We start from the raw sequence: 12616 nt of genomic DNA, 5'->3' as shown, positions 1-12616 counted from the left end.
AGCTGCCTGCCCCCTTGGGAACTGGGCAGCAATGGGAAGGATCCACGCAGCCATCAGCTTTTCCCCAGCAAGTCTCCTTTCTGATGTAGGGGAAAGACCTCAGTCCCAGCTCTATCCAGATTCACTCTGTGGCCAGACCCAGTTTCCTCCTCTATGAAGGAGGCCCACAGGCCACCCAGAGGGGTTATGAGAATCCCCTCTCAGGTCTCAAGTCTCAGGCTGGGCCAACCATAGACGTCATGCCTCCCCAGATCCTGGGATGAACAATTAGGGAGTTCTGAAGGCCCCACCCCAAGACGTCTCCCACCCCTTCCCCTTGTGAACACAGAAGAGTCTGATGACCCAGCCCTTGAAAAACAAGCATTTGTGTTTATTAACCAAAGGGAGGGAAGTCAGAGCAGTACAGACTCCTACCAGTCCCTCCTGTAGTCTACCCACCTAGACCAGGCTGCCAAGGCCCTGCCCCCACCCAGAGCAAGTTCCCAGGGAACCAGGGCCCACTGGGAAAGGAAGAGGAAGTCAGCAAAGGTTAGAGGCCAAGGAAGAAGGAAACAGAACCACTAGGTAGACAGGCCTAGTAAGATCCTTTGGCCCCTCACTCTCAGTGGAGAAGGCTAGGTGGCCCAATTCCAAACCCAAGGGAAGAACCAGAGAGGACTGGTGTCAAAACCCCTACACACGAGGGGTAGAGGGTGGCCCAAGGTCAAGAGGCAACTCTCTCCAGGGTCAGTCCTTGCCAGACGGATGCCGGTCCAGCCTCTGAGCCTCTGCCTCCATACCGAGTTCACACAAGGCAGCAGCCTCCGGTCTGCCCCGAGCCAGGGCATGGATGCAGAAGGGGTCAAGGGGCCAGCCAGCTGCCTCTCTCAGATCTGTCCTGTGGCAAATGCCGCGTCCACTGGAGGCCTAGCCCTCAGCTGCTGGGTCATCCCGCGCCTGCCGCAACCCGTACAGCCACTTGATCACACGGGCGTTGCGCTCCACCACCGACACACCATAGGGGACTCGTTCCCGGGCCCGCTCCTCCACAGTGGCAGAGCTGCGGCGGGAGCAGTCCCCCTCGGAGCTACCAGGCCCGGCACTGGGCCCAGCCAGGGAGACGATGTCTGAGCTGGCCCGCGCCAGGTGGGCCACACCCAAGCCCCGTGCCTCCTCCGGGTCCAGGCCACAGAAGTTAAAAAATCGCTCCAGGTCAGCTGCTGCTCTGGAGAAGCGCTCACTCAAATCCGACTTGGAGCGTTGCAAACCCGGGGGCCGGGCTGGGCTGGAGGCAGTGGCAGTGCCAGGCGATGGACAGGGCCGGGCAGGGGAGGCGGGCAGGGGACGGACATCCACTCGGCGGACGGCAGCCGTACTGGGTGGCGGGCGTGGAGGGGTGGCCGGGGGCGCCTGGTGGGCTCCTTCTGTCCATCCAGGGGTACGGCTGGCCTCGGCAGGGGACGAGGGACTATCACACAAGTCGATGAGGCTGCTAAGGATGTCCAGGTCCAGCTGGGGCCGGCGGCCAGGTCCAGGCAGGACTCGACGGCTAGGTGTGAGCACTGTGCGGCGAGTCCCAGGGCTGAAGAGTGGCTGTTTGGACAGTAGGGGCTGCACAGGTTCCTGGCGGGTGTTGGCCACATGCAGGCTCTTGACGTACTTGGCCTTGTCGGCCTCCAGGCGCTCCACGGCACTAGGTTTCCGTGCTCCACCATCTGCCGGCCGCCGTAGCAGGTAGCCAGGGACTTTGGTCCGCAGGCGGAAAGGTAGGGCAGAGGTGTCCCGGGCTCCCGGAGTCAGAGTGTCCACAGGCATGGCTGTTACATACCCCAAGGGCTTCAGTCTGAGGAGACCAGAGAAATGAGGAGACAGATCCAGGCAGAAAGTTGGCAGCTGGATGCCGGCAACGGCTGCAGGGGAGGAGAGAAAGAGGCTGAGCACGCTCAAACAAAGGCTCGGCCAAGACTGAAAGGGACTGAAGACGCCTTCCCTATTAAAAGGTAATAGCCACGCCCCTAGTTCACAGGGAGCCAATCAGCAGACAGAAAGCCACCACTGGGGCCTGTGACTCCACCCACACGCCCGCCTCCTTCTCAGAGGACCAGGCCCAGCTGAGGCAGAGAGAAAATAAAAAAGTGCCAAAGAAGAAAGACGTGAGCAGCCTGGGCAGAAAAGACAGGGCAAGTATGCTTTGAAGGAAGCAAAGTGGGCTCCAGGCCGTATGCTGGGCACCAGCCAGCTTAACCTCAATGGGTCCCCTTAACAGCTCTATTTTGCAGGTAGGGAGCTCAACCAACCTGATGCAGCTAACCCACCAAGTTGATGGCTCTGCCCCCTTTGCTTCCAAGCAGGGAGGTGCTGGTGCACCTGGCGACCCAGAGAAAGGGCTCCAACTCCCCACGCTACCTGGACTGCCCCCAGGGAACCTGGTACCACCTCTCACCCCTACCCACCCAGGCAGGAAGCTGCCCGGTGCTATTCACCCGTCCAGACATGCCAGACCCCAGGCATAGCAGCAGAGCAGTGGAGGAGGAGTGTAGAAAATCCCCATCCCCCACCCCAGTGAAGCCCAGATGTTCATCAGCTTCCAGTATGCGATTTCAATGACAGGCCCACCGTGATCCAAGGATGCCAGTCAGCTAGAAATGTCAGCCCTGAGCTATGCTGTTCCAAGAGATGCCAGAAAAGCCCGCAATCACACAATCCTGCTTGAGAGCATCCAGCAGACCCTAGATCTGCCAGCAGCCAGAAGATGGGCACCCATAGGCAAGGGGGTCCATGCCCGAGTGCACAAGTGTCCACATGATCACCTAAGCATCAGGCCAGCCCTGATCCTTTTTCCAAGAAAGGGCTGGAGCCACAAAGTGTCCCCAGCCAACTCTCCCAGAGATGGGCCACAAGAAAACCCACGGACCAAGTCCTGAAACTTCTCATCTGTACAATGAGAGAGGAGGACTTTATCTAGGTAATCCCCAACAGGACTTGTCATCTACACCTGTGTTGTCTAATTCAATGGCTACTAGCCACATATGGCTACTTGACTTAACTTTAAATTAAATAAAAACTTATACTTCAGTTCCTCAGTCACACTAGCCACACTTCAAGTGCTTAACAGCCACTATACTGGTTACTGCAGCAGACAGTGCAGATCAGAGACTTCCATCCACAGCAGAAAGCTCTATGGGACAGCCCCACGTGGTCACCCAGAATGACATGAGGAGAGTCTGGATTGGGGTGGGAAGGCAGGGGTCCCTACTGTGTGCTAGACATTTGACACCATCCTCTCCTGGAATCCTCCAACAAACCTATGAGAAGGGTCACTGTCATCTCATTTCACAGTTGAAGAAACTGAGACTGGAGATGTGACCATCCTAGGTCCCAGAGCCGATAAATAAGACACAAATGCCTATGAAGCCTAATTCGCTCATCTATTACATTTATGTCATTTTACTCTTTCTTCCCATTCCTCTAAAATACCGGCTCCATGAAGGCAGGGGGTTTGTCTGTTTTGCTCACTGAATCTGTTTTGGGACATTGCTTTCAACACACAATAGGTATTCAGTAAATTGTTATTGAATTGGAGTGTCCACGAGGACGAAATGTGAATGGGCAGACCTTGGATAAATCAGAGAGGGACACACCCAACCCCTACAGGCCCATGGGTCCAAGGTGGTAGGTATGGAATGTAGGAGGAAGCTGGAAATCCACATGTGCATGAACACTCCAGATTCTTAAATAGCAGCATACCCGATAATTTTTAAAACATGTGTGGAGCATGGAGCAAACGTGTCTCCAAACAGATCTGCTCTCCCCACCCCAATCTCGCCCCCAGTTTGAGACCTCTGCAAGGGCAGCAATGGCAAATTAATAGAACCTTGGGAGCTGTCGGCCCAGGGCCAGAGCTGCTCCCAAGGTAGAAAGGATTGAGTAAGTGGGAAAGTAAGGCTGCCCCACTCGGGCGACCCTCAGGAGACCTCAGGCAAGAAGGGTCTGCCAGGAAAGGCAGCCCTGCTGAGCCCTGTCCAGGTAACTAGACTCTGCCCCACCCCCCCGGGCCGCCGCCTACCAAACCAGTCCAACCCGTTGGCGGCGGCAATTCCCTCCCGGGCACCATCTGGGGAAACAGAGGGAAGAAGGAGGTCAGCTGGGTAGAGCCAGGGCAGAAACTCCGCGCCCTCGGACCGACCTGCTGGCCGCAGAGCCTCCCCCCGCGGCCCGGGCACATGCAAGGAGCCAAACCCGGGCTTGGAGGCCGCTGGCCGCTTCGCCCACCTGCCCGCTGTGCGCCCTGCTCCAGCAGCTGCGCGTCTTACGCGCTATGGTTCCTTATCTGAAATGCGGTTAAAAATAGACCTGAGCCTCCAGGTCTCGGTGAGGATGGAGAGATAAAACAGGTCGAGGACTTTCCCAGCGCCTGGCCAAAAGGCTGCGCTCCAAGAGCTGGGCTCTTGGTTTTCATGACGACTCTGACGACCCAACTCTCAGACCGCGCCCCCCGCCCCACCCCAGCAGTGGTCTCTAAGCGCGCTCAGAACCGCCAGTCCGAGCCGGAGCCGCAGACAAAGGAGGCACGTGATAGAGGTTAATCCTAAACTGTCTGATAAGCCCCATTCCACCGGAGGGCAAACGGAGGTGTGATGGCTGCTGCGAGTTACAGCCGGGGTCCCAGTCCCCAGGGTGGGACTTGTCCTCTCTGAGGCCTCCTCTCATCGCCAGCACCCCACCCACGTATTTCAAATGCTACCCGCAAATGGCCCCCAGAGCGGCAGCCGTGAGCCCTTCTCTTTGTCATCCCCGGGGCTTGCAGCCCCACCTTACCCCTTTCCCTCCTGCTTCCCTCGTGTCAGCCTTAATAAGGGTTGGGGGAGCTCAGACCCTCGGTCTGGCTTCTGCCCTGCCCCCCTCCGGGGCAATCTTGGAGACTCCCAGCCAAGGAGGAGACCGAGAGCCCGCCGGCGCGCTGTGTGACTCTGGCGCTCGCCGCCCCTCTCTGAGCCCGGGTCGACCTGGCTCTTAAGCCAGGGGGCTGACGGCAGGATTCCTGCGTTCTCGTCCAGGCGGGAAGGTGAGCCCCTGCCCTGTCCCCGCCTTCCCGAGAAGGGAGGGGTGGCCGGGCAGCCCCCTACCCTGGCCCCGCGCCACGGGCCCCGCACGTACCTGGCCGCGCGCGCGCCGCTACCGAGCGCTCCTCCGGCCCGGCCCACCTGGAGCTCAGGTAACACGCGTTTGCGCAACTTCCGGCGGCCGTCCCGGGCAGGTGAACCTGCCGGCCCAGGTATCACCCGAAAGGGAAGAACGAAAGCCAGGCAGGGGCCGGAACCTGAGCCCAGGCGCGCCAGCAGTGGGCTCGCCTCGGCGCGGGGACCCAGTCCCAGCCGCCCCGACCTACCCCGGGAAGCTCTCCCGCGAGCCGGAGCCGCCCATCTGACGGCCGCACTGGCCAGAACCGCACGTCCGGCAGCCTGCGCGGGCAAGTGCGCCCATCTCCGAGAGGGCAAAACTGAGTCCCCCTCCCCCACAGCCCGAAAGCCCCCGTTAATGTCGACTGTGCCAGGCATGAGAAAGTGCTGTTCCCGGTATTAATTAACCCATTTTAATCTTCCCAACAACCCCGGTGAGGTGAACGCTGTTATTATCCGCCTTTGACTAATGGAATACTGAGGCTGGGACAGACAGAGCCAGTTGCCCAAAGTCACCCTGATGAGTCCGACCTGGGCACTTGCCCTCTAGATCAAGCCTTAGCGCCACCCCTTTCTACCTGTGTGTCCCTGAGCAGGTTGCTGGACCCCTCTGGCCCTCCATTCTGCCAAGTGAGGAGAGTCTCACCTTCCAGGCCTGGTCAGTGTGAGTTCCTACAGAAACTCTGTGCAAGCTGTGAACATTTAGTAACAACGGCAACAACAGTAATAAGAATTACTAGAATTTTTGAGGTCCAGGCACTGTACTTCTATAAGTCTCTGGAAATCCCCCCCCCCCCCCCCCCCCCCCTGCAGCACTGCAGGAAGGAATCCTTGGGAGGGACACGATTGTCTCTTCTGCCAACCCAGGCCCTATTATGTCACATCAGGTAGCACCCTTGATTAGGCCAGTTTCCATTGGGATCCTGAGGCCCAGGGAAGGAAGTGCCCACTAGCCTCAGGCCTGAGCCCCAGGGAAGCCAAAGAGGACCCAGTTCCATGTCTGTGCCCAGTGGGGGCTGCACCCGGATTGAGGTGGAGGGCTATGAGGGGACAGGAAGTGACTCAGAACAACTCTCCTCCCCCTGGGAGTGAGTCAGCTCTGAGGCCTCCTCCAGGCCCTGGAGTCTGATTTTAGGGGAAAGAGGGAGGCCAGCCTAAAGACCATCATACCTCACAATGTCCTGCTGGGTCCCTGCCTGGCCCTCTTCTGAGGCAACAATGGGGGAGGGAGTGAGATGGGGAAGAGGGCTCGGTTAGGCAATAGTAGTAGTAAAAGCAAAGAAACCGTAACGTTTTCATACTATAACAGGGAAGAAATTTTCTAAGTGCTTTCTCAGTACCTGGCACTTTTCTAAGCCCTTTATATATGTTGACTCATTGACTCCTCACAGTCACCCTGAGGTACTCCTACCACACTCATTTTACAGTTGAGAAAGCTGAGGCACAGAGAGGTGGGGCCGCTTGCCAGAGGTCACATAGCTGGTAAATGGCAGAGCCAGGATTTGAACCCAGGAGCAGGTTTGGGGGAGTGGAGGGAAGTGGAAGAGACAGACTCTTCAGTGTTGGGCTTCAGCCACTCATCGAAAGACTCTATAGCCCCCCTCTCAGGGCCCCAGAGGGAGAAGCCACCTTAGGAAGCATTCCTGGCTGTGCGCCGGGGTCTCAGATTCCTCAGTTGTAAAATGAGGGTAAGATGCCAATATTTTCCCAACAGAAATTAGATCTCTTATGGCTCCACATCACCTTAGAATAAAACCCAAACTCTCCACTTGGTCCTCAGGCCTTCCAGGATCCAGTCCCTGCCCTCCCTCCCACCTCGTCTCCAATCTTTTCTGCTCCAGCCACATAGCCCTCCCTGCTGTTCCTGAACATGCCAAGGTCTTTCCTGCCTCAGGGCCTTTGTACCATCTGTTCTCGGCTTAGAACCTCTTTCTTAGCCCACCTCCTTCAGGTCTCACCTCCTCAGAGAGGCCTCCCTGACTACCCTGAGGCTCCCGCCAGCTCTCTCACCCGGTTGTTACCTTCCACACATTCATCCCACCCTGTCATTTTAGATATTCACTTATCAACCACTCGTTTCCAGTTTCTGTATTTTCATCCTCCAGGGAGCAAACACAGAGGTGTGTGCAGGGCACACCACTGACTAAGCGGCAGGACTGGAACCCAGGCCCCCTCAAAGACCAAGGCCCTTCAGCACCAAGCCTCCTCCCAATCCCCAGTCCCACCCAGATATTCCCCCATCTCCCCCCCACTCCCCTCCAGCCTCAAGTCACGCCCACTCAAGCTGGGCCCTGGCCACTTCTAGATGAGCCCTGTTCTTTCTCAAGAGACATCACATCCAAACCTTTGCACATGTGGGGTCTGCTGCTACAGTGCCCTTCCCCACTCCAGCCCCACGGCCACCTCTGTAGCATGGACTCTGGGACCAGCCCGCCGGGATTCAAATTCCAGCTCTGCCAGTGATTAGCTATGAGACCTTGAGTAAGACAGTCAACTTTCCCAGGCCTCAGTTTCCCCAACCGTAAGACAGGACTTATAACAGTGCCTCCCTCCCAGCCTGTGCATGACAAATGCCACCAAAATGGGACGCTGTGGTGCCCAGCTCCTGGGTGAGGACTTCGTCACCCAGAATGTTGACCCGCTTCTCTCAGAGTCTACAAATCTAAGCATGCAGGGCCACTTCGACAGACGTTTCTTCAAAGAAAGCGTCCAAATGCCCAGTAGGCACGTGGAAACGTACTCAACGTCTGCATCATTAGGGACACGTAAATCCAAGCCACAGTGCGATAACATGTCACCTCCATCAAGATGACCAATACCGCAGCAAACAAACAAGGAAATAAAACACAAAAAAACCCAAAAACCACAGAAAATATCAAGTGTCGGTGAGGATATGAAGAAACTGGAACCCTTTGCCCTGTGGGTGGGAATATAACATGGCGAGGCCACGCTGGAAACAGTATGGCTGTTAGGGAAAACTTGTAAAAAAGAATTACCATAGACCCAGCAATCCTACTCCTGGGTGTGTACACAAAAGAATTGAAACCAAGGACTTGAACAGATATTGTACCCCAATGTTCATAGTAGTAGTATTCATAATAGCTCAAAGGTGGAAGCAACGAAGGGTCCACGGACAGATGTACAGATGGACATACGATAGAATATTACTTGGCCTTTATATGCAAGGAAGCTCTGACACCTGCTACAACATGGGTGAACCTCGAAAACATTATACTAAATGAAATAAGTCACATGCAGAAGGACAAATATTGAGGAAAAAAAGGGCAAATATTGCATGATTTCACCAACATGAGGTATGTAAAGGAGTTAAATCCATAGAGACAGAAAGTAGAAAGGGCTTTCCAGGGACTGGGGGGAGGAGAAAATGGGGAGCTGGTGTTTAATGGGTACAGAGTTCCCATTTAGGCAGATAAGGAAGTTCTGGAGGTAGATGGCGGTGAGACCTGCACACAGTGTGAATGTACTTCAGGCCACTGAACTGTACCTTACAAATGGTTAAAATGCTCAATTTTACATTATATATATTTTTCCAAAAAAAGAAAAAGAGAGTCCAGAGTCTGGAGCCAGAACCCCCAGATTCGCATTCTTGCTCTGGGAGACCTGGTCCAAGTTACTAAACCTCTCTTGAGTTCAGTTTCCCTTTGTAAGGTGGAAAAAAACAGCAGGGTAACTACCTGACATCATAGAATTGAGGGAATTAAATATGAGTGCGTGTTTATAAAGTACTTGGCACATAGTGAGTGCCCGGGAGGTGTTAGTGATTATTTATTCTTCACTGAGGGGGCGAGAGGTGTGATTTCAATGTTTAGAATTTTCATGACACTCTGCACCCCCACCCCACCCCTTCCTTCCACCTGCTTCTCTCTTTCCGTTCAGCAGAAGCCAGGCCCTGACTTTGGTGGAGACAGGGAGGCCCTCACCTGCCCCAAAGGAGGATCAGGAAGGCTCCAGGCAGCAGGGAGGGGGCCGGCCAATAGGGCAGCCCGGCTCGATTTCAGCCCAGCTGTCCGGGTCAGAGACACCCAGCTGGGCATCCTCCAGGGCCACGCCAGGCTCCATGCTATTTCTGGCGTCTCCGCAGACACTCATGCCCTGGCCTGCCTGCAGTCAGCCTTGCCCAGGGCACCCTTGCACACATCTCAGCAGGTTGAAGGAGGGCTGTGGGCACGGGCGCCTCAAGCACTGATCTCCTATCAGCCAACGGACAGCCCAACTCCACCAACTCAATTATCTGTGCCTCAATTATCTGTGCCTCGTGTGTACCTGAAGTTGCAAAATGAGGACAAAGGGACTTGCAGGGGAGACACAGAGAGAACGCATGCAGGGCCTCAGGGAAGGGCCTGGCTCACAAGGATGGGGAAGGTGGAGGTTGGGGCGGACTCAGGGGCAAGTCCACTTCCTGTCCCGGACTGCCTTTCTCCCAGGCCTGAGTTCACCATCATGCTTCTTATCTCGGCCCGGAGACGTGAAGAAACTTGCCCAAAGTCACACGGCAAGTCAAGGGCAGATCACAGACTGGGCAGTGGTCTTATGATTAAATATATAATCTGTAATGACATACACACACACACACACACATATATATATATAATCTTATGATTAAATATATAATCTGTAATAACATATAATTTTACATATTTATATTTATATAAATAATAATAAATATTATTATAAATAATATATATATAATTTTTCAACCAGGTGCTATATGCCCATGACTCAAAATTCAAAAACCATAAAGAGAATGAAGTAAAAATAAATTCCTCCCCACTCCTGTCCCCAGCCACCCAGTTCCCCTCCCTGCAGGTGCCACTGTAAACCAGACAATTGTGTGTCCTTCCAGGGAGATTTTAGGCAGATACAAGAAATAATGAGCATATATTCTTTCTACTTTTTTACACATATGGCAACACGCTGCGTGTACTGTTTTCACCTTGCTCTTTTTACTCAATAACACATGTTGTTTTAATAATGTTAATATATTATTAATTCTAATATATGTTATTAATATACTTAATAATACAGGTCGTTCAATAGCATACGTGGAGGCACGTCAGTCCCTAAAGAGCCGTCAGCCCCCGCGGATGACCACTTAGTGTGTGTCCAGACCTGCCCTATTACAAACCACCCTGTGGCGTCACTGCACCTACACTGTGTCGCCAAGAAGTGGGACAGCTGGGCTGGGGACATGCTTGTGATCGTGACAGAGACACTGTACTGTGTTCCACAGAGGCCACGTGAGTTGATCTCCACCAGCAGAACACACAGCAGATAGTCAAGAACGGTTAACTGCCTGGGTGGCTCAGTTGGTTGAGCAACCGAGTCTTGGTTTCTGCTCAGGTCATGATCTCAGGGTCCTGGGATCGTGCCCCCTTCCTGGGGGTTGGGCTCCCCTCTCCCTCTGCCCCTCCTCCCGCTCACACACTCTCTGTCTCTGTTTCTCTCTCTCTCTAAAATAAATAAATCTTTAAAAAATAATAATAACTGTTAGCTTTAGTTATCTTGATTAGAGGTTTTGGCACCCCTCAATTTTGGCCTGGAGGCAACGGCCTCACTCGCCTCACCCTAGCCCCTCCTCCTATCACGTTCCAGTCCAGGAAGATAATCAGCTCCCTAATAAGTGAAATACATAGGCCATCAGATGGGTAAATGCCACTGAGAGAAACAAAATAGACAAGGGGGAGGGCAGGGCATATGAAGTCAATAAATATTTGTTGAAAGAATAAATGAAAGACTTATTTTCTTTCTGAGTTCCCAGAACATCCCCAGGAGGCAGGGCCTGGTCTAGGTCAGATGCTCCAGCCGGATGCGTCCCGGCCCCATCCTCAACTCCAAAGTCTCTGGTGACCAGTGGCTTCGGGTTGAGTGGCTGCCTCTACCCATTCCCCCAACCTGGGGCAGATTCCCAAGAATCTTACAGCGGCTCCAGGGCCAGAGCACCTGCTGCCCGCCTAGCATCTAGCCCAGAAATGTCAGTCCCGCCGGATCCCCCCAGAACAGCCCTCTGAGAGAGACAGCGCTGCGATTCAGGACCCCGTGGGCAGAAGGCCCCCAAATGAGCCCTGAGTCTGACCTCTGGCGTTCTGGAGAAGGGAAGACAGCTGCCCAGAAGGGGCACCCACAGGGCGGTGCGGGAGCGGGGCAGGAGGGAGGTGATCCAGCCAGGGCTCCGGGGCTTAGCAGCCTTGCGCCTAAGAGGCTGAGAAGGCGACCACCAGTTGCGCGTCTAGGCCCCTCAAATCTAGATCTACCCAGACTGGAGACTTCGAGGTAGAGCAGAAAGACCCGAATTGAATTCTCCAGCAGGCCTCTCTGGGCTAAGCCACTTGCCCTCTACCCCTCAGCGTTCTCCTCCGTGAAATGGGGCACCACCGCCTCCCCGCACCTAGGATGCGGGGAGGACGCCGACAGCAGGCGCTCGGTGAACGGAGCCCCCCAGACCCGGGCTCGTGCCCCAGACCACCCGCCCCCTCACCTGGAGCCCGCGCCGGGCAAGTCCTGGCTCCTCCTGTGCGGGTCTTGGAGAGGCTGACAGCTCGGACCCGGGCTGGGAATGGCCGCGCCCAACGCGGCTCGGAACTGCTGGGGACCCGCAAGAGCCTCTTCGGAACTGCTGTGCGCACCCGAGATGGACGGGGGCACCGGACTGTCCCAAGGCCCCCACCAGAGCGGAGGTCCCCGGGGCGCAGAGGAAGGGGAAGTGAGCTCGCCGCTCTCCCCCCGTCGCCGGAATGGTTTGCCCCGGACATCCTGATTGGTTCCTCGCTTCCGTTCGAACGCCGCGCCGCCCGGGTTGCCAGGCGACCGCTTAGCTTCGGCAGCGAGAGGGAGCGCCCCGCCTCGGCAGCCCAGCTCAGCCGCGGCTCAGCCGCGGCTCAGCCCCGCCGGCCTGCTCTTCCCGCGGCGCTGCAGCTCGGGAGGCTAGTTTTTTTTCCCCTTGACCAGGACTTTCTCCTGGTCCCCAACAAGATGAGGCCCCATTTAGGGTCCCCAGCTAGTCTCCAGTTCCGACTTTGCTGCTTGCTGTGTGAGCCCGGACTAGCCCCCTTCCCTCTCTGTTCCCCTAACTGCACAGTGGAAAATTGTAAAAGTGCATACCCAGCAGTCCTGAACTTTCCTAAGGAAATGGCCAAAGATAGGGCAAAGATTAATATAGCCCAGCGTTATTTACCATAGGGGAAAAAATGGAAATAATTCCAATGCTCAGCAAAAGAAGATTGGTTTTATAAATTCATCCTGCGGAAGAGCTAAGTTTATTGAGCTTTTTACAAGCCAGGTAGCTTCACATGACATAACTCTTGTCAATGCTCATGGCATAACCCTTTGAGATAGGTGCCTTTAATTATCCTCACTTCTTGATGAGGAATGTTATGCAGTCATTAAAAATGATGTAATTAAAGATATTTAAAGTATGAGGAAAATGCAAAGAAAGCTTT

The 12616-nt window shown here is 54.9% G+C and overlaps 1 protein-coding gene across 4 annotated transcripts; it reads right to left on the bottom strand.

Moving 5' to 3' along the window:
- Positions 1-349: 349 nt before the first annotated feature.
- Positions 350-11906, bottom strand: FAM110A (family with sequence similarity 110 member A). Of its 4 annotated transcripts, none has more exons than XM_034641681.1 (3): positions 11656-11789; positions 9444-9727; positions 350-1889 (listed from the first exon to the last, which is right to left on the bottom strand). In XM_034641681.1, the coding sequence occupies exon 3, from the start codon at positions 1792-1794 to the stop codon at positions 907-909; it is 888 nt and encodes a 295-aa protein (XP_034497572.1). In that variant the 5' UTR covers positions 1795-1889; positions 9444-9727; positions 11656-11789; the 3' UTR covers positions 350-906. The 4 variants fall into 4 exon arrangements, with proteins under 4 accessions (XP_034497572.1, XP_019661678.2, XP_002925445.2 ...); XM_019806119.2 differs by having other exon boundaries at positions 9530-9727; XM_002925399.4 differs by lacking the exon at positions 9444-9727 and having other exon boundaries at positions 11656-11906.
- Between the last annotated feature and the right edge of the window lie 710 nt (positions 11907-12616).

Source organism: Ailuropoda melanoleuca, chromosome 13, assembly GCF_002007445.2.
Source record: "Ailuropoda melanoleuca isolate Jingjing chromosome 13, ASM200744v2, whole genome shotgun sequence".
NCBI classification, from domain to species: Eukaryota; Metazoa; Chordata; class Mammalia; order Carnivora; family Ursidae; genus Ailuropoda; species Ailuropoda melanoleuca.
This window is presented reverse-complemented; position numbering and strand designations above follow the sequence as displayed.

Bases quoted from the DNA above. Each gene is read 5' to 3' on its own strand.
- FAM110A (XM_002925399.4), bottom strand. From the start codon at position 1,794: ATGCCTGTGGACACTCTGACTCCGGGAGCCCGGGACACCTCTGCCCTA.